Source organism: Nakaseomyces bracarensis, assembly GCF_045282275.1.
Source record: "Nakaseomyces bracarensis strain CBM3 chromosome Unknown Scaff7_0, whole genome shotgun sequence".
NCBI lineage: Eukaryota > Fungi > Ascomycota > Saccharomycetes > Saccharomycetales > Saccharomycetaceae > Nakaseomyces > Nakaseomyces bracarensis.
Genome location: NW_027263968.1, coordinates 566,608 through 586,937, shown reverse-complemented (window position 1 = coordinate 586,937; position 20,330 = coordinate 566,608). Strand labels below are relative to the sequence as shown.

The window sequence follows — 20,330 nt, the reverse complement described above, 5'->3', positions numbered from 1 at the left end:
CAGGGTTATCTTTAGGAGGCTTATTCTGGTTCAAACGCCTGTTCAGTAACATCTAGAAGAACTTCCATAGCCTTTATCTGGAAATTAACATCATTTCTATCTTCATCATTTGGAGCAATGATTGTAGGACCCCAAATTATACATAAAGATTTCAGATTCATTCTATTGTTCGCTTCATGTTGTAAAACACGCTTTAGGTGGAAGAGTAAAGCCCTTAATGTCCAGTATTGAGCATCTGGTAATTTATACAACAAACCATGCATGTAGTTCTTTCTTGTTGTAAAGTCCTCAATAGCTACACAAGTTTTAACTTCAGAAGTTATTTCTCTTAATAACAACGCATCGGGTAGTGCTGCAAAAAAGGCTTTCAATAGGGAACCAACTAAATATATATCTGAATCAGAGTGATTTTTTGGAGGTAAGATCATGGATATGTTGGCTGGATCTTTATCGATCTCATCTCTCAGTTTGCTAACATCCAAAACATTTGCTGATTTACGGTAGATGCCTTCTAAGTCCAACCCATAGGTGTCTATAACATAAATACATTGGCGTACAATAGCGGGAACCATATCATTCTCGAATTCAATTAGATCTTCTAGTGGAACACCAAACGACTTGAAGTTCTTAGAAACACCAGGTGGAATAGCGGTCCCCGTTTGAATATGTGAAACTGGTCTATCAGAATCCCCACTAGCCACTGAAAAGGCTGTTGATAGACTTGGGACAATTTTAGCCTTTGGACCAGGATCTAGGGTGGAGAAATGTGGTTCTGAATTTTCATTTTGTGACACTAAGGTACTCTGATTGTTGTTGCTATTAGAGGAGTTTGATGGTAGCGAGGGTAAAGGTTGTTCTTTTGATACTGGTGAATAACCGCTTGGGGACATCGTGTTACTTGAGCCAGACGAAGTTCTATACCTCTGATTAGAGCTTGTTGAATTCATGTCATTAAAAGCGCCTGGTTTTGCTATTGAAGGCGTACTAGGTGATGATGTAAATGGTGTATCGTTATGTGTTGATAATATCCTCTTTGGTATAGAGTTCCTTGATGGGTCTACCGCAAATTTTGGGGGCTTCTTTGGTCCACTGAAGTTTCGTGAACCTCCTTGCTGTTTATTCATTGAAGGGTGTTTTTTGTAGTCAACAGGTATCAGGTTTTTATTTATTAGCATGGAATTCTTACCCGAAGAGTTATATTTCTTAAGGAATTGATATAAGTCTCTTTCATTAGACACAGATGCAGCGAGTGATTTCATAGATTTCGCAGAGTCAACTGGGCTAACAGTGATACCTGTATTTAAAATCAGGTTTTCCGTCCAGATTGTATATTTCTGGAGTTGGATAGCCAATGCCGTGTCCATTTCTAAGATCATATCCTTTAATTCGCGAACAATCTTGGGTCTTTCCCTAGTTATGAATGTGTTTCTCAATGATGTTGAGTGGTCGACTTTTTGTTTATATTCCAGATCCTGTGCATCAATTTTCCTCAACAGTTCTTCTTCCTGCTCCTTAGTAGTCTTTGAACCCCTCAAGGTCAATTTTGTTTTTGAGGGGTCTGTCATTCTCAACTTATCCCAATCCTGACATAGAGAGTTGTAACGTGCCTGAGCCTTCTCAGCACTGTGGATAGCATCAGTAACCTCTTTCTCTAATCGTCTACTATTTTCTTTACAGCTTTTTCTCAATTTGGTCATAGTGAATAACAGAGCAGTTAACTCATCGTACATTTTCTGCAAGGCCTTTACGTAGCTTTGCTTCACTTGGCTCATCTTCCCGTCGTATGACAAAACCTCATGCATAATCCTGTTCAACGAGGAATTACTAGCCGGTGTCGTGCTGAAGAAATGTTTGTATTGTTTGGCAAGTTCGTTGGTGTGTTCCTCCTCGAATATATACTTCTTTCTCACAAACTTCGTAAACTCTTCACAGATAAGCAGGGACTGCTTCAGCCGTGTCAACAAGGCGTTAATTGCAACATCTGAGTTAAGAACCCGCGTGATCTCTTCCTTATTAAACAGATCATCCACACTCTCAATCTGCCCATTCGTACTAAACTCAGGAACGTTTGCAACGCTAGATATGTTCATTGTGCTCGGATCATCTTGCACTTCAGGATGAGACCCGTTACTCATCCCAGACTCATGGAATTCATCCAAAGCTCCCGATCCCGACGAGCCCATATGCGACGAGCCCATATATTCCGCATGTATTCCCAACCCTTGTGCAGAATCAGACATCTTTTATCAGTCTTAGTCTTCTTCGTTATCTCCTATTTTCCTTTTCTCACGTCCTTATCTTCTAAGCGCTCTATCTGCTCAGTCCAGTCCCACACAATAAAATTAACCAGATGCTACGATAGCTAGACCTATTCAAAACTGCTTTAGGGTTTAAAACAGCACCACGATAGCTTTGTGTACGTCTACGTCTCTGTGCTTGAACACCACATCGCCAAAAATAGATCACTTAGAGGTTTAGCCCGCTCCTACGAGCGCCAAAATAAATATCCAAGTCACGTTCTCGTATACAGTTATACAATCAATATCAGTATAATATAGCCCATATAAATTTATATCTATAAACATAATCTAGGTTGCTGGTTTCAGGGCGTACATGCGTACTGGGTATAGTTCCTCGGGGAGTCCCTTCTGTCTGTCTGTGGCGATTAGTTTTAAGCCGCTCTGCTCGAAGAGTTCTTTGAACTTTGCATCGGACCTGGTCACCGAGGAATCCGTGTCGTCAAAGTCGTCGGTGTTCGAAGGAGTGTTGTTCTCCTTCACTACGATGGTACCGTTGGGTTGTAGTCCCTCGATGCATCGTTTGAAGAACTTCACGAGTTCTTCATCCGGCAAATGGCCCACACACCACTGGCACCAAATCAGCCAGTACTTCCCCTTCTCCGGCACGAAGTCCTGCATCCCGATATCGTATATGGTTCCTATCTTTCCTTCCTTACGCAGATCCGCAAGCTCGGTGTCCATTTGGGCTACGAATGGCTTCACAGGCTCCACCAGATCAACCACGTCGCAATGCTTGTGCAACATAGTCTTCGTAACACGCCCAATACCGGCACCAACGTCACATCCCACCTTCCTGTACCCTGGTTCCACCACCATACGAGACTTCAACTTGCGCAAGAAGTGGTTAGACCCCAACACATCCATCACGGGGACCACAGTGCCTTCACCGTAACCTCCCAACACACCGTCAACGGTGGCAGGAATACTCGTCCAATAGTCAATCGCATCGCCGTAATCAATCAGCTCATCTGGTTTGCCACTCATATTCTATAAGCCGTTAGTGTTATATCTTTCACGTTTATCAGTTATCGAGTCTTCCAACCTATTGCGATGAGCTTTAAGATGCGATGAGCTTTAAAATGCAAAAAAAAATTTTCTCATTGAATGAAATAATTAGTTGGGCTAACATTAATTACAATTTGATGCTGGTACTTATTAAATAGATAGATTTGTGCTACATAATTGTATACTTCTTGTAGATTCTTGGAAAGAAGCTCTCTGTGGAAGCTATGGTCATTGCTTGAAGTTGAAATATTTTGTTCTGGGGACTAGGTAAGCCACAATTACAGAAATATAAGTGCGTTAATCTCATCTTGAATATAGAATATATTTTAGAATTGTTTATTTAATTATTATTATTATAATTTTTTTTACAAGGAAACAGTATCTTTCTTTCATGTAATTCATTTGTAGACCCAGGATACGATGGTTCTTATCTCTCTGTTCCACAAATCTTTCATCGTTTCAGCGGGAGGCCTCACAACCAGGTCTCTATGGTCAACAGGCACCATCTGCGTGCCCTGTGCGCCCAGCACAGCCCTATAGTCAAACTGGTCCCTGTAAACTTTACAGTCAAACAATGTACTCCGTCTGTCTATCAACCCTTGAACTTCATCACTGACACGCTTCCATACAGACCGCTTATAATGGTATCCATCCCTGTCAACAAAGTAATAATACCACGCAGTGGCTACAACACCACTACCAACAGTTACAGACCCTAGCTTCAATAGTTTCATTCCCACTTCCTGTTTTATCTCTCTTACGCTGTTATGTCAACAAATAGCAATACAGTACACACGATACGATAACGATAACGATAACGGTAGTGATTATTCAATGAATCGTATTACACCAAGAGCGTATGAGTGTAGTCTTTATCTTTCAACAAGAGTCAGCTTTGTTTCTTCTTCCTTTCATTGGATAGCGGGCGCGCCTGCTAATCGTGACTCCTTCAAGCGAAGGGCCTTATATAAAGAAAGGGTTGGTTGGAAGGGTGGTGAGAAGTTTGTGGGGGAATGAGGTAGTATACAACGCTAAGTAGATACTCAAAATCATGAATATGTCAGGTCCGGTGCGGAAGATGCTCCCAATGCTCAAGTTCAGGCCAATGTTGAGACGGTCGTTGTCGATGGTTTCTGGGCCTGTCGAAGAGGTGGATCCTGAGATGTATGGGATTCTGAAGGATGAGAGGCGGAGGCAGAAGCATAGTATTACGTTGATTCCTTCTGAGAACTTCACCTCGAAGGCTGTGATGGATTTGCTAGGTTCTGAGATGCAGAACAAGTACTCGGAGGGGTATCCCGGTGAGCGGTACTACGGTGGTAACCAGTACATTGACAAAGCTGAGACTCTGTGTCAGGGTCGTGCTCTCGAGCTATATGGGCTGGATCCCGAGCGTTGGGGTGTTAATGTGCAGCCACTGAGTGGTGCGCCTGCTAATCTTTACACTTACTCCGCTGTGATGAACGTTGGTGACAGGTTGATGGGACTGGACTTACCCCATGGAGGGCACTTGTCACACGGGTACCAGCTGCCATCCGGGACAAAGATCTCCTACATCTCCAAATACTTCAACACTATGCCTTACCATGTTGATACGGAGACCGGGATTATCGACTACGAGACTTTGGCGATGACTTCGAAGTTGTTCAGACCTAAGGTAATCGTTGCCGGTACCTCCGCGTACTCGAGGAAGCTAGACTACGAGAGGTTCAAACAGATTGCCGATGGCTGTGGTGCGTACTTGTTAAGCGACATGGCTCACATCTCTGGTTTGGTGGCCGCGGGAGTCATCCCTACTCCATTCGAGCATTCCGATATCGTTACAACCACGACTCACAAGTCCCTGAGAGGACCTCGTGGTGCTATGATCTTCTACAGAAAGGGTGTTAAGAAAGTTAATAAGAAGACCGGGAAGGAGATCATGTACGACTTGGACAAGAAGATCAACTTCAGCGTGTTTCCTGGTCACCAAGGTGGTCCACATAACCACACCATTTCTGCCCTGGCCGTGGCTCTAAAACAGGCCAAGACTTCGGAATTCGTGGAGTACCAGAAGCAAGTGGTGGCTAATGCCAAGGCCTTCGGTGACGAACTGCTCAAACGTGGTTTTAAGTTAGTGTCCGGTGGTACCGATAATCACTTGTTGTTAATTGACCTATCTACTATGGGCATTGATGGTGCCAGGTTAGAGACCATGCTAGAAAAGATCAATATTGCCGCTAACAAAAATACTATTCCTGGTGATAAGTCTGCATTGTTCCCATCCGGTTTGAGAGTCGGTACACCTGCCATGACAACCAGAGGATTTGGTACCGAGGAGTTCAAGCAGGTCGCCAAGTACATTGAGAGTGCTGTCAAGTTGTCCATTGGTTTGAAGTCCCAGGAATCCCCAGATGCTAAGGATGTTAGATCCAAGTTAAACAGTTTCAAGGAATTATGTGACAAGTCCGAACCTGTCAAAGAACTTGCTGAAGAGGTCTCTAACTGGGTTGGTAAATATCCTGTTCCAGGTGAGGTTTGATAAAAAGATAGGTTCTGTTATTTTGATATATAACTCATTCACTACATAAAGTTGTAATGTACCATTAATTTTTTTTTTATTAGTGCTATATTAGATAGGATAAATTTTAAAGATACAATTGATATTCTTATAGTCGTTTCAATCAAGCAATTAATTATGTAGGTAATGGTTTTCGAGGATTAGTGATTAGGGTGCTGGGAGATTGACATAATTTTGCTTTTCATATTTTTTTGACATATCAGCAACTACAAGTGGAACTGTGTCTGGTAGTAGTGAGATCTACGGTATTATTGGTATTTCTTGTATTGGCGTCCTCCTTCAGCTCAAACTGGTCTCGGGGTATAGACTTTACTATATCTTCGAATATAAGATCTATACCTTCGCCAGTTTTGGCACTCACAGGTTTGAACTCTTGGTGTATCTCACCAAGAGTTTCCTCCCTAATACCATCGTCACTGCTTAAAAGGTCTAACTTATTACCCACGAGCACTATATTGATTCTCTCCCTCCCTTTGTTCTCCACGTACTGGTTCAGTTCGTCTATCCACTTGTGAGCCATCGACAAACTCTGCAGGCGGCTTAAATCAAAAACTACCAGCGCTACATCGGTATTCCTGTAGTACATTGGGGTCAACGACCGGTACCGTTCCTGTCCTGCAGTATCCCATATCTCTAGCTGCACCTTATAATCATCCTCCCCGTCTTTAAACTCCACACTTTTCGTCACATAAGCAGCTCCTATAGTAGCATTATTCCGCTGAAACTTACCTGTACTAAACCTAGTCACTATAGCGCTCTTCCCAACCGCTGATTCCCCCAATAACACCACCTTCAGACTCTTATAATAGCAGACCATGTCTAGAGAGTAACAATTTCTCGACCTAAACTCTGCTATATGGAAAATGAAATACTCCCAATGTAGAATATTATGTTAGCAGTTAAACAACACTCTCTCTTTATACCTTCCTGTCTCTCCCTGCCAGTGTATACCCCTCCTTGTTATCCCTATATTTAGCTAGCCTTGTTATTATTAATAGAATATCTTGAGTACCGATTAGCAGCAAGGGATCCAGTGCGACGCAGTTATTATAGTAATCTTTATTGTCTTGTATACTGAGCAGATTATATAGCTTGTTTGTACTCCTTGTCCTTGTTCTTGTCCCTTTGCTCTGGTGGTTGCCAATATTTTAGTAAGCAACATAAGAAAGCGGGTTTATAGCGATTTACAATAATTGAAGTAACAGACGATATAGTGAATAAGTAAAGTAATTTGTTGGTATAGGCAGTATATTAATGGCATTTACATTGGACGGACAGGTGGTGCTTATAACTGGTGGTTCCCAGGGTCTTGGGAAGCAGTTTGGGCACAAATACTATGAGCAGAGCAACTCGACGGTTGTTTTGGTGAGTCGGAGTGAGATGAAGCTATGTAAAGCCATCTCTGAGATCACTGGTGGTAGCCAGGAGCCGGTCAGATTAGATATGGTGCGTCCAGCTGGTAAAGCACTGGCTGGCCAGCAGAGAGATTATGATGACGAGCTACAGGAGGACGAAGGTAGTAATGGTGACGGCGAGAGTAGTGGGTTGTTACGGAGTAATAGCAACAGCAGTTACCGTAATAATGGTACTAGTACGGCCAGAGGTGATGGGTATAACTACCGTGACGGGTCTAAGAACCGGTTGTTCTATTTCCCTTGTGATCTAAGCGAGGCAGATGAGGTGGAGAAATTATTTACAGTGCTGGAGTTTAACGAGTTGCTTCCAACTCAAGTATTGAGCTGTGCGGGCGGATCGGTGCCAAAGCTGTTCACTGAGCTAACTACACAGGAGCTAGAGATGGGTGTCAAGGTTAACTACATGACTACATTGTACGTGGTTCACAAGGCCGCACAGGTGGTTCCCAACGCGCACCTTATTCTGTTCTCTAGTGCTACTGCTTTCTTCCCCTTTATAGGTTATTCGCAGTATGCTCCAGCGAAGGTGTCATTGAAGGCTCTTGCCTCGATATTGCGTCACGAGCTACCTGGTAACCGTATTTCGTGCATTTATCCAGGAAACTTCTACAGTGAGGGCTACATCCTCGAAGAAATGAGCAAGCCAGAGATTACTAGAAGCATTGAGGGCTCCTCTTACCCAATCTCCTGCGAGGAGTGCTGCGACAAGATCGTCTGGTGGTTGAAGCATGGATATGATGATATCACGACTGACACAGTTGGCTGGCTGCTAATGAGTCTAGATATGGGCCTCAACAAACATAACAATAACTCTGCATACTGGTTCCTTCAATGGGTAGTCGGTGTTTTCGCAAACTTGCTCATTGTGCCCTTCTACATGGTTCTATGCTCATATCAAATAAAGAAATGGCACCAGAAAAATAACACCTCTGCTCGCATGCCTGTCAGTTCAATCCTAGACGTAGAGTAACTTGTAATATTACTAAAAGTGCATCTAAAATACACATCACGATTAAAGACTGAAATAAATTATGCTAAAACAGTACTAAATATATATATATATATATATAAACATTATCACATGCTCTATTACTGTCATTATATACGTTACTGGAAAATTTTTTAGAATTCAAAGCGATGAGCTTCTGCGATGAGCATCGCGATGACCTTACATTATTAATAAAGTTGAATATATTGGATATAAGTTTTGATTAATGTCGATCTTATATGTATCATGTTTCTCATTTATGTAAGTCAGTAAGAAGATATTGCTTTAAGGATGTCTATGTATACCTGTAACTGTTGTGAGCTTATATTTGAGGCCGGTGCGGCCCAGAGGGAGCACATGAAGGGAGACTGGCACCGTTATAATTTGAAGAGGAAAGTTGCGTCTCTTCCACCTATCTCCGAGGCTACATTCAACTCGAAGGTTCAGATGTCTAATGATGCTGCAGCTGATGAAGCCAGTGGGCGCTCTAAGAAAGCTAACGAACAGCTGACTAAGAAAGAGATCAGAAGGAGGGAGAAGGAAGCTCTTCTGGAGAAGAAGAAGAAGTTATTGGAGATAGCTAGACAGAATATGTTGGAGAGAATGCAACAGCAAGAACAACAGCCAACACAAGTAGATGAAGTTTCAAACTCAAACAAAGATAGCACAATTGCGGATGCTAAGCCTGAAGTAGAGGAATCGAAGACAGAAGAACCAACTCAGGTAGAGGGACAAAAAGAAGAAGCTACTGAATTACCAGCCGAAGAACTTACTGAGGAACAATTAGCTGAAAAATTAATGAAACAAAAATTGGAAAATAAAGTCGATATACCTCTAAATCAATGTCTGTTCTGTACCAGAAAGAGAATTTTTGATGACTTGGATGCATGTTTGGAGCATATGTTCAAGACCCATGGTTTCTACATCCCTGAGCAAAAATATCTTGTTGATAGAGAAGGTCTTGTAAACTACATTTCGGAGAAAATTGGTTTGGGTAATGTCTGTATTGTGTGTAACTATCAAGGTAGGACGCTGGACGCCGTGAGAGCACATATGCTTGACAAGAGACATTGTAGAATTCCATATGAATCCGAAAATGAGAGACTAGAAATTTCAGAATTTTATGATTTCAGTAAAACATATGAAGCGATTGACAAGGCCAACATTATACCAGCAACTGCAGTGGATGGTGATGACGAAGATTGGGAAGATGTTGATGAAGAGGAAGGTAGTGAGGATGCTGACGACGAAGAAGGTGAGCCTCCAAAAGAATATCTATACCATGATGGAATTGAATTGCACTTGCCATCTGGTATCAAGGTCGGTCACAGATCCCTCCAGAGATACTTTAAACAAGATCTAAGACCAGAGAAGGAGTTAACAGAGGGTCAAGGTACTTTAGTTGCGGCAGAAACCAGATCTTTCTTGCCTCAGTTCGATAGAGGTACTGTCAAGGTTCAACAAAGAGCATGGAAAACCGAAATTAAAGACAGAAAGAGAGACGATAAAAGAGCTGCTAAGTTCGTTAATAACCAACCCCATTACAGAGACCAACTTCTACAATAGACTTAACAAATTCAATCTGTATATTAGTTTTTTTCCAATATATTTCTATTCTATTCTGCATTTTTTAATTCAATAGTTACTTTTTTTTGTTTTTTTTTAAGCTTTATATGCTGTAACACATATTTATGTTATAGGTTTCTCTTATGGAAATTGTAGCCATTTTAGTGATGACTACATAAACTATATGAGGTTGAGGGAGTTGAAATATCTGTATGTCAGTGTAAATAATTGAACCACATTCCGGTATCAATACAATAAACTTTGAATGTTTAAATCAATTTTAAAAATTAAATATATAGTCATTAAATATTAAAATATTTAATCATGAAACATCAATTTCTATCGTCCGCTATATTGGTTTTGTAAAGCATCTACTTGCTGTTTTAACGACTGTAAGTTTCCTAAAATGTCTTGGGTGCTTATTTGATTACTAGTAGGCATACCTTGGTTATTTCCCACAGGAGAAGCATTGTTCATATACCTTTGATTATTTGTATTGTAACTACCTTGGATATCAGATTGGAAATATTGCGGAACACCTTGTTGAGGTTGGTGTTGTTGCATGTTACCGAACGGTGGTCTATTTTGCTGTGGAGGGGGCTGTGAATTTTGATGCTGTATAGGAGGTTGTTGGTACTGGTTATACACTCCAACGGAGCTATTATTGTTATTATATATGGGAAGTTGTTGGCCAGTTCCAGTTTGTTGCATACGCTGCTGTCCGATAGTTGGTTGTGCAGTCTGTATATTGTTGCCGTACGATAAGTTAGGGCTTAACTGACCGGTGAGATTAGAATGGATATTTGTTTGGCTATTATTAGGTGATGGTGAGTGTGAGAGTAACGATTGGAAATAATTACCTGCAGCATTGTTAGGTGAAAGCATACTTGGTGATTCTACACGCAAGTTATTCATTCCAGTGTTATTTGGAAGCTGCAACCCATTAGTTTGAGAATTGTTAGGGCCTCTAATAGGCTGTTGTTGTTGAGTGGGCTGGAACGTCTGTTGGTGATTAGATTGTTGCGTTTGCGGTGGGTTGATGGTAATATGATTTTGGTGCTGGGCCTGTGGCTGCACAACGAGTTGAGGAGTTGCTTGTTGAGGTAATTGTTGCTGTGTATTATTCTGTTGTTGCATTTGTGGTATATGCTGCTGCATTCCTTGCGTGGTGTTTTGCTGCATTTGTGATATTTGTGGCTGGAGATTTTGTCCATGTGTTTGAGGAAGCATGTTTTGTTGATTAGTACTATTAGGACTCAATGGCATAGAGTGCATGTTCATTGATTGATTGGAGAAGACTTGCCCATTTGGCTCTGGAGAAGACATTTGTTGAGGGACAGGCGGATGACTGGTAGTAGGAGGTTTGAATTGCTGCTTCATCAAATAATTTGCTGAACCAGTTGCAGTAGGTTTAAGAGGTTCCATTACTTCGGTTTGATTAGCTGGAGGGATGATAGGTGGATTATCAAACTGTGGAGCTGGAGCGCTTGTATCCATATGTGATTTCATTAGATAGTTAGCTGAACCTGTTGCAGTAGGTTTCAGTGGTTGAAGTTCGGGTTCAGCATTATCAACAGCATTATTAGGAGTCGGAAATTGGTTCATAATTCCGATACCGGTATTGAATATTGTTGAATTATGGGCCGTAGAACCATTTTGATTCCCGTCTTGGGCAATAATTGGAGGGATCTGAGTTACCGAATCAGGTGCTTGTATTTGTTTGAAATGTGATAATGAGTCCTTCATATCACTGAGTATTTCACGTTCTTCTTCAGTTTCCTGCTGTTCAGTGGGGACTGACGATACTAATGCGCTATTTTTCTTCCTTTTAGCCATCTGCTTCAATAATTGATCCATAGGTAAGGAAAGATCTAGTGGTCCGTCTTCGGTGGTTGAATCATCTTCAGGAGATGGTGTATCTTGACCAGATTGGTTTTGTTTACCTTTACCATAATGTGGTGCATCTTGAAACGTAACCTTTTCAGCAAATCTAACCTTTTTATTCTTAAAGACAGAATTTTTAACCTTACGCCTCACCCTCTTCCTCACTTTCTTACCTGTAAGAAGTAAGGAGGCAAATGAATCGAAATCTACTTTTTCGCCAGATCCGGACTGATTACCAGAAACATCACCAGAAGTCTCTGGTACATCTTCTTCGATTTCTTCATAAAACTCATTCCCGCCCTCTTTGTTCAAGATCGGCCTAGGTCTAGGTATTGGAGCCTTTTCCAAAATCATTTGCCTATTTGGCAAGACACCAGCAAGTAATGCTTTCGCCAATAACCTCAACACAGCAAAGAATTGACCAATGTTCAGTGCATTTTTGCAACTTCTAAAGACCAAAAATATTCGATTTTTCAACTCCTCTGTAATATTGAAGTTTTTCATGAACTGAAAGATATCGGTAAGCTTGATCAACTTACCGTGAGTCCTGGCTGTAATATAGTTATACCATCTTATATAAGTTCTCAATTCCTCATGTGTTAATTGGGCCTGAGACAGTGATAAGGGCACTCGCAGGTCCTCTGGTGTCTCCTTATAGTCATCCTGTAATTGATGTATAGGATTATGACTTTGGCTGTTAAGCGTATTACCTCTACTCCTATTCTGGGGCTCAGATAAAACCTCTTGCGATCTATGTAGCCCATTCTGTTGGAGATAAGCACCACTGGCTGGAGGTACATCCCTCCCTTGGCTATCTAACTTGCGCACTAGAGCAGGATCACTGCTACTCTTCATAGTTTCATCCAAGAAGTGTAAATCATTATTCGTATTGCTACTATCACCAAAATTGAAGGAAACGGTTGGCAAATTACTGCTCTGTCTATCATCTGTCCCAGTATTTAACCCAGGTACATTTAACCAATCGAAAGACATGGCTGTTTATATACCCTGTTTTATCTTTCTTACCTCTATAAATATCAAAACTTCTCGTCAGTCAATAATTACGCCTCTTTATTATCTAATCTTATTCTCCAGAATAAATTTTAGTATGTTAATAGTAGACCAGCTTTATGGTTAAGTCGACAGGGCTACGATCTCTCCTTTATGCAAAATGCTTATTTTCAGCTAGTTTTTTCTTCTTTTTCTTTCCTTCTTGATTGCTATTACTATCCTAGATCAATTTACTCCCACAACCAAATATGTGGTAACCTAAATCGCCAGTATCTATCTCTACTGTTCAGAATATGAACTGACCCTTTAAATTTGCTAATAGAAATCGCTATTTTGTGATTTTTCCTGGGTTTTTCCATAAAGCACGCATAAGAGCGTTTTCCAAGAGTTCGATAAAAGCTTCCCTACGGTGATTTCTGTAGTGCAGCTTCTGATTTCTAATACAGCTATGGATAATGAACTATCCAAACACGAATTAACTATCGTAAAAATATTCATTATCATTATTTTTAATGGTATATTGTTTATATAGTTCTTATTACATAGAGGTAAGGCATGACTGCGTTGTTTGCTAGGAATATTATTTCATATCACGTTGATGAGGTTTGGTCTTGTAGACATGTAACGGATGGCTTTCGATGGGCCTATTCTTTGGTGGAGTGAAAGCTGCCATTCTTTTGGGCGTCGGTTTCTTTTTGGTGTTGTCGTTGATCTCTTCTATGATTTCTGTTATAATCCTCTCTTGTTCGTTGGCGAATGCGCGTGACTCGTCGATTGATGCGTAGAATGCGTCGTATGCGCTCTTGCCCCCGATGGTTTTATACTTGCGTCTACGACCACCAGTGGAGACCTTGCCAGTTAATTGATCCATTGTGTTGGAGGTTGGCACGGCTTCTTGTTCTGGTAGTGTAGTTAGTACAGGATTTTTCTTAGAATCTGTTGAGGATGCAGCTATTTCATGTAAGAGGGAGTAGTTTCCGGAGTTTGTTTCTTGAGATCTCTCATGTGGTTTGATGTCGTGAACAGACCCTGCTATGTCGGGGTCTAGTTTCAACTTCTTGTCAATAATTAGCTTCTGCTGTCGGAAGTAGGCGGGCGAGAATCTGTTGTCCATAATGGTCATCTTACGCCGCTTACCCTTCTTGACATCTGCTATGTAATCCAGGAATCCATACTCTTCCTTCTTCTTCTTCTTCAATTCATTCTCGGTTTGTTTTAGTATATACTCTTTCTCAAGTTCAGCTACTTTCCAAGTGCTGGTCTGTATTTGCATCCTCAGAAAAAATTCTAAAAAATCATGTGAATATTCACCATTGTACTTTGCAAAGACAGAAGTTCTTTCTTTGAAAGGCAAATGGGAGACATCCACATTTTCATTCGGGTTCTCAAGCGCACATTCGGGGCGCTCTAATAATTTTACTATATCAATCGATTCACCATGCGGTATAGGAGTTTCATTCGAAGGAGTTACACAATCTAAATCAACCTCTTTTCTTAAGACGTGATCGATATCAATTGCAGAAAAGAAAGCACAGTTTTGCGGTAATTCAAAGATTCCCATCTGCTCAGAAAACATCGCTCGAGTCCACAAATTACTAATCTGAAGAGCAAGGGCTAGTTTGTATTTATCTTTATCGGCAACTAAATATCGAATTTCATCATGGATAGAAATTGTTAGTCGTGCATCCAGATTATATTTCGCTATCAAATAATTCATAGAACAACACAATAAATGGAGATAATCAACACCTGAAGATTGGATCGCCCAGTTGATTCTTGAAGGCAGAAATGAGTTTGCCCTCAAGTTTTTCTTCACCAAGGAGTTTGTAATACCACAGCCCAGAACGGGCGTCATCGGCGCTCGCTGTTCTGCTATACTTTCCAGTTTATTAAATAATATAGACTCTGATCCACCATACCAAAACTTTTCAAATATTTTTGATCTCTTCGTTTTACCCTTGGTACTTTCATATAATTTCACTGCAGTTTCTTTGGCCTCTTTCTCACTTAAGGAGGGGTTGAATTGCTTCAGTAATTGCGCAGCAAATTTCACACCAGCACCATAAATTCTACCGTAATTAAAAATCTTGGCTTCGTTACGGTCACAATTCAAAATATTCGCCGTCTTGGTATGTAAATCAGTACCTTCCTTTTTGGTACCTTCGAGACACATCCATCCAATGGCTGTACCACCATGGATTTTAAAGACGGAATCACCGAATAAAGAAGCAATCCAAAGTTCTTCACTATCAACATCGGCACCTACAAAAGAATATCCCTTTGGTGCTGATATTTGTGCCTTTAATTCTGAACCAATACGGTTTTTCTTTGCATTAGAGGCAGTCAACCAGGTGCTTTCTACTGCTCTTCTAGTTACTGTACCCATTGGAATAATATTAGGGATGATAATACCTTGGGATTCAGTATCCTGTTTGTTCACATTATCATTTTCGCTCAATGGTTTAAATTGGTCAGAAAAGGTTTTTTTTGGGACAACGAATTGAGACATAATTCTTTCTCTGGCTGACATCCAATATGAACCAGCCGCATTCATTTTCAATGCCATTGATGCTAGCTCTGACTGAGATTGCAAGATTCCCTTCTCAAAGAAATGCACATATGGTTTACTGAGTAAAGTAGTACAATTATTAGCAGGACCGTTAGGATGTGGTACTTTGAAAAGAACTTCAGCTCCTAATTGTTCTTCTGGGTATTGTTCAGATGCAATTAATTTCTTAAAGTATTCATTAGAGACTTCTTCGTCAGCTAATTTATAGTTCTTATCCAAGTAGGTCTGTATATCTTTTCGCGGTTTCGAAAAGCACCATCCGCAATCGTCGGTCCATATTACAGGTGAATTTTCCCATGACAGTTTGAAAAATAAAGGAATTATTCTTGATCTCATGGTAATCTGGGGAGTCTTTGCATCCTTGTTGGGGAAAAGTGACCTATACCATTCAGGGAATCCAGGAAGTTTTTGACCTTTGCTTGGTACACCTTTCTTAGTTAGCCTTAACGGTTTGATATCCCAGTTCAATTGTCTCAACCAGGGATCTTTGTTTACAATATTAGTAAAATTCTTATCATCTTTCAAATTTACGCTATCCTCTATTATTTGAACAATCTTATCTTCTATTAAGGTTTTAGATTCTTGATACTTTCCTTCAGAAGTCTTAATATAATTCTGCCATTTATTATAGTCAGTTGGTAGAACACATGAACTTAAGGCCTTTAGGCCGGCAAAAGATACAGGATGGGGACATTTCTCTAAAAACGATGGTAATAGTTTATCAAATATTTTACTTGTTGCTACCACATCACCAGCACAGTATTTTACCAAAAGATCAAAATTGTCGATAATTTCCTGCTTGTCCGGAGCGGCAAAGTAATCTCTTAAAGTTTTATCCATTTTGATACCACAGTGAAATAAAGCCACATCAGCTAAAGAGTTCATAGTTGCTACTTCTAACCACGGATCAGTTTCACTATTGAGTTCTAATGACTCAGAGACTTCCTTTGGGGTATCTTCCTCTTCTTTAGCTATTTCTTTATTTTTCTTATTTTTCAGGAAAAACGGTCTCTGCCTTGAACACAGACCCGCTGATGCCACATGGAGAGATAAAGTATCCAAGAAAAATGCTTTTGAAGGTTGTAGGTTATATTCTTCCAGTACTCGACTTCTATCGTAGCCGACGTTATGGCCAATGATCAACCTCTCTTTATTTAAAGTGTCCAATGGAATCAGGTGTTCTACCTTCTTGTTTGCTTTCCCAGTTCCGGAGATATATGGGGAACACCAAAGATACCAAGCTTTCTCAGATACAGCGGTCGCTAAAGTTGGATACGGCGATATCTTATACAATGTCTCAACATCAAATACAATGGTTTCCTCTTCTGGGTATTTAACCTCGCGGGGAGGCTCACCTGGCTCATATTTATACCACCCAGGTTTTCGCAACCATTTCTCCGGCATACTCGGTATCTCAGTAAATTTATTGGTGGCCATTGTCCTATACGGTTCTGACCCGAAATGTCCTAGCTTCTGAAAATGTTCATCTAACGTCTGACCTTGTAATTCAGGCAGTTTAAACGATATGGGAGTGGTAATGGTAGTACTCTTTCCAAGCAAATCGTGTGCCTTAAGAGATAACTTTGCTAACTTCACCAGCTCCGCATCTTTCCTCTCCATCTCCTCATCCTTATTACTTTCCAACTGAGACCGCGGAAATACCTGTTTCTGTAACGATTCACTCAAATACTGTATTCCCAATGGATTAGTCCTCGGCACCTCACTATATCGTCTTAATATCACCCCAAATGTGTCCGGCCATCGCCGCCGCAGCCCCGGATACGCTCGTCTAAGCATCATCATCTAAAAAAAATGCTTTTTCCCTTTGTTTCTCTTTCTCTTTCTCTCTATTTCCACTAAATCAATATCTCATACAATATACAAATTCTTTGCTCCTTATATTTCCCTGTTGGCGGCTAAACTATTTCAATACCTATGTTGTTAAAAGATATAATCCTTTACTTTACTATACAACTCTTTGTTTACATTTAGTTTACATTTCATTCTTTTTTTTTTTTTAGCTTTGTCTCATCTCTGTTTCCCAATTTGGTAACTTTCCTAATCGGGAAATTATTCGATTTACATAATTGTATACGATACATCACATGATGTAATAGTGTTATACTGACTATCACATGATATATTACTGTGTACGTAATATCCATGTGATTCATTTTTATCACTAATGACGTAACCTCATTCCTTCTTATTTTTTTGGTGGAGAGCCCAAGGGGAGAATTATAAGGTTTTATATTTTTAATATTGGTGATTAAAGTGTTGCTACAATGAGTAAAGTGTTTCTTTACCTGTGGTGATCTCTAACTGTAGTTGTATCCGCTAGAAGACTTATTTTTTGAAGAACGCTGGAACTAAAACTAAGATTATATATATAAAACATTGAAAACGAGAAAAGGATGTCTATGATTACTGCTTTGACGCCTAATCAGGTGAGTGATGAATTGAATAAGATGCAGGCTTTCATTAAGAAGGAAGCCGAGGAGAAGGCTAAGGAGATTCAATTGAAGGCTGACCAAGAATACGAGATTAAGAAGACTGGGATTGTGCGTACGGAGACGAGTGCAATTGATAGTAACTTCGAGGCTCGTCGTAAGAAAATCATGCTGCAACAACAGATTACAAAATCTACTATTTCGAATAAGATGCGTCTGAAGGCACTAAACTGTAGAGAGGAGTCTCTAGAAGGTATATTTGATGAGGCCAAGGGCAAACTATCTAAGTTGGTGGACAGCGATGAGTACAAGGATGTGTTGGTATCGTTGATAGTGGAGGCTATGGTGAAGCTACTGGAACCAGCTGTCATTGTGAAGCTGACCGAGAAAGACTACAAGAAATATGGTAAGGACAACCTCGTCGAAGAAGTGGTGAAGAAGTATAACGAATTCTCAAATAAGGAAGTCGAAGTTAGATTCAACGATAAGAATTTCTTGGCTCCATCTGTCATAGGTGGAACTTTAGTCACTGACTCCGATGGCAAAATCGAAGTCAACAATACCTTGGACGAGAGATTGACCATCCTAAGTCAAGAAGCTCTCCCAGCTATAAGACTTGAACTTTTCGGACCTTCACAGACGAGAAAGTTCTTCGACTGATTTTCCTAACTTTTTACTCCCCCATTACTTATTTACCGCATCAAAAAAATATATATATAAAATCCAATACATTCTCCTTCTCTACTTATAATCTATTTACTCTTTTTCTCTATATCATAATGATAATAATTTTTCGTTTTTCCATATTTTAAGAAAGTAGGCATTACCTTTTATATAAGAATACTTTTTATATTTTTGTCGTTATTATACATCGGTGTCTATTTCAGGTCATCAGTTTTATTCCAATCACATTGGATCATATGCTCTTATAAAATTAATATTCTCTAAACTTATAATACCTAATATTACTTCTTCAATATATATTTTTGTTCCTGAGAACGGGGGCCCTTTATATAAAAAAAAATCAAAGGCTTTATTTTAATGTTCCCTGGTTACCTTAATTTTTATTGAGACATCTAAGAAAGGACTTTACTTTGTCTTGAGTGATATTTAGGAAATAAATAGTTGTTGGACAATGATACCAATGGTACGATACAGGTTTGCTGGCACCACAGCACGATTTGTGGGTGCTACAGCCATATGTTCGAGGGTAAGACCTTTTAGAAGTAATGTGAATGTACGACATATATCGATGAATATATCGAGACAGAATAAAGTACCGCTCCTAAAGACGCCTACGGAGAAAAGTGTTGGAGCGTTTCCTTCAGCTCATCAGCAATTGCTTTCATTGAAACCGATTACACCCAATGAGTCGTATATTTCATGCACTGTGTTTGATTCGAAGGGCAAAATTGCTGCTGTGTCTAAGAGATTTCAGAAATGGCAGTTTCTGAGGGAGCACTCGTTGTTTCCTCGAGATTTGAGGAAAATCGATACATCTTCTGTGGATATTATACCGACGATACAAGTGAAACCGAACAGCTGTATATTGTTGAACATGTTGCATATAAAGGCATTGATAGAGAAGGATAGAGTGTACGTGTTTGACACAGTTGACCCATCATCGGCTGTCAAGTTGGGTGTGTTGATGTATGATTTGGAATCAAAGCTGTCTTCGAAGGCAGGATCACAGTCACAACTGTATGAGCATAGAGCCCTAGAAAGTATACTGATAAATATAATGAGCTCCTTGGAGGCAGAGTTCAAATTGCATTTCTCAATTTGCGGTGATATCCTTTCGGATTTGGAGAATGAGGTTAACAGAGACAAATTAAGAGAACTTCTGATAAAATCCAAAAACCTTACTCTTTTCTATCAAAAATCATTATTAATCCGTGAAGTCTTGGATGAGTTATTAGAGAGTGATGATGATCTGGCCAGTTTATATTTAACGGTACCGAAAACGGAGGATGATGACTTCGCAGATCTGGAGATGATGATTGAAACATATTACACCCAATGTGACGAATATGTACAGCAATCGGAATCATTGATTCAGGATATTAAAAACACTGAGGAAATTGTGAACATTATATTGGACGCCAATAGAAACTCTCTGATGCATCTTGAGTTAAAGATTACTATTTATACATTAGGTTTTACTGTGGCTACACTAATCCCAGCCTTCTACGGTATGAACTTGAAGAACTTTATTGAAGAAAGTTATATAGGCTTCGGAGCAGTTGTTGTACTTTCGGCAATCCTTGGTTATGTGGTTACTCGTGCTAATTTTAAACGTTTGAAATCAGTAACTAAAGTTACTATGCTGAAGACTACAAGTGGTATTCCAAATTCTAGAAAGACTGTAGTTGGTAGAAAGGATGCTTGGTCGAAGTTCATCAATCGAATATCATTCAAGAAGGATAACAATGTAGTTCCGGAGCATCATTTATGGAATAAACAGGATAGAGATTTGATTTGGAAATGGCTTATAGATGAAAAGAAAAACTAGTCACTCTGGCTCTTAGGCATCATAGATAAAATTCATTAGCATATATAATATTGTAATAGTTAAGATTAAA

The 20,330-nt window shown here is 39.9% G+C and overlaps 11 protein-coding genes across 11 annotated transcripts; 5 read left to right on the top strand and 6 right to left on the bottom strand.

Moving 5' to 3' along the window:
* Positions 1–20: 20 nt before the first annotated feature.
* On the bottom strand, positions 21–2,240 carry RGD1 (GTPase-activating protein RGD1; the record flags this gene model as incomplete). The annotated part of the gene is made up of 1 exon (XM_071051886.1): positions 21–2,240. One exon carries the CDS (start codon positions 2,238–2,240, stop codon positions 21–23), a length of 2,220 nt encoding a protein of 739 aa, XP_070907276.1.
* A 348-nt stretch (positions 2,241–2,588) lies between these two features.
* Positions 2,589–3,284, bottom strand: TAE1 (N-terminal protein methyltransferase; the record flags this gene model as incomplete). Its single annotated transcript, XM_071051885.1, has 1 exon — positions 2,589–3,284. One exon carries the CDS (start codon positions 3,282–3,284, stop codon positions 2,589–2,591), a length of 696 nt encoding a protein of 231 aa, XP_070907275.1.
* Positions 3,285–3,703: 419 nt separating this feature from the next.
* Positions 3,704–4,039, bottom strand: MIC12 (Mic12p; the record flags this gene model as incomplete). The annotated part of the gene is made up of 1 exon (XM_071051884.1): positions 3,704–4,039. The coding sequence occupies one exon, from the start codon at positions 4,037–4,039 to the stop codon at positions 3,704–3,706; it is 336 nt and encodes a 111-aa protein (XP_070907274.1).
* Positions 4,040–4,356: 317 nt separating this feature from the next.
* SHM1 (glycine hydroxymethyltransferase SHM1) lies at positions 4,357–5,826 on the top strand (the record flags this gene model as incomplete). The annotated part of the gene is made up of 1 exon (XM_071051883.1): positions 4,357–5,826. One exon carries the CDS (start codon positions 4,357–4,359, stop codon positions 5,824–5,826), a length of 1,470 nt encoding a protein of 489 aa, XP_070907273.1.
* A 238-nt stretch (positions 5,827–6,064) lies between these two features.
* Positions 6,065–6,682, bottom strand: YPT10 (Rab family GTPase YPT10; the record flags this gene model as incomplete). The annotated part of the gene is made up of 1 exon (XM_071051882.1): positions 6,065–6,682. The coding sequence occupies one exon, from the start codon at positions 6,680–6,682 to the stop codon at positions 6,065–6,067; it is 618 nt and encodes a 205-aa protein (XP_070907272.1).
* Positions 6,683–7,119: 437 nt separating this feature from the next.
* On the top strand, positions 7,120–8,250 carry TSC10 (3-dehydrosphinganine reductase; the record flags this gene model as incomplete). The annotated part of the gene is made up of 1 exon (XM_071051881.1): positions 7,120–8,250. One exon carries the CDS (start codon positions 7,120–7,122, stop codon positions 8,248–8,250), a length of 1,131 nt encoding a protein of 376 aa, XP_070907271.1.
* Positions 8,251–8,559: 309 nt separating this feature from the next.
* REI1 (Rei1p) lies at positions 8,560–9,834 on the top strand (the record flags this gene model as incomplete). Its single annotated transcript, XM_071051880.1, has 1 exon — positions 8,560–9,834. The coding sequence occupies one exon, from the start codon at positions 8,560–8,562 to the stop codon at positions 9,832–9,834; it is 1,275 nt and encodes a 424-aa protein (XP_070907270.1).
* A 339-nt stretch (positions 9,835–10,173) lies between these two features.
* Positions 10,174–12,711, bottom strand: SCD5 (Scd5p; the record flags this gene model as incomplete). The annotated part of the gene is made up of 1 exon (XM_071051879.1): positions 10,174–12,711. One exon carries the CDS (start codon positions 12,709–12,711, stop codon positions 10,174–10,176), a length of 2,538 nt encoding a protein of 845 aa, XP_070907269.1.
* A 598-nt stretch (positions 12,712–13,309) lies between these two features.
* Positions 13,310–17,101, bottom strand: MIP1 (DNA-directed DNA polymerase gamma MIP1; the record flags this gene model as incomplete). Its single annotated transcript, XM_071051878.1, has 1 exon — positions 13,310–17,101. The coding sequence occupies one exon, from the start codon at positions 17,099–17,101 to the stop codon at positions 13,310–13,312; it is 3,792 nt and encodes a 1,263-aa protein (XP_070907268.1).
* A 611-nt stretch (positions 17,102–17,712) lies between these two features.
* Positions 17,713–18,408, top strand: VMA4 (H(+)-transporting V1 sector ATPase subunit E; the record flags this gene model as incomplete). The annotated part of the gene is made up of 1 exon (XM_071051877.1): positions 17,713–18,408. One exon carries the CDS (start codon positions 17,713–17,715, stop codon positions 18,406–18,408), a length of 696 nt encoding a protein of 231 aa, XP_070907267.1.
* Positions 18,409–18,883: 475 nt separating this feature from the next.
* Positions 18,884–20,260, top strand: MRS2 (Mrs2p; the record flags this gene model as incomplete). Its single annotated transcript, XM_071051876.1, has 1 exon — positions 18,884–20,260. One exon carries the CDS (start codon positions 18,884–18,886, stop codon positions 20,258–20,260), a length of 1,377 nt encoding a protein of 458 aa, XP_070907266.1.
* Positions 20,261–20,330: the final 70 nt, after the last annotated feature.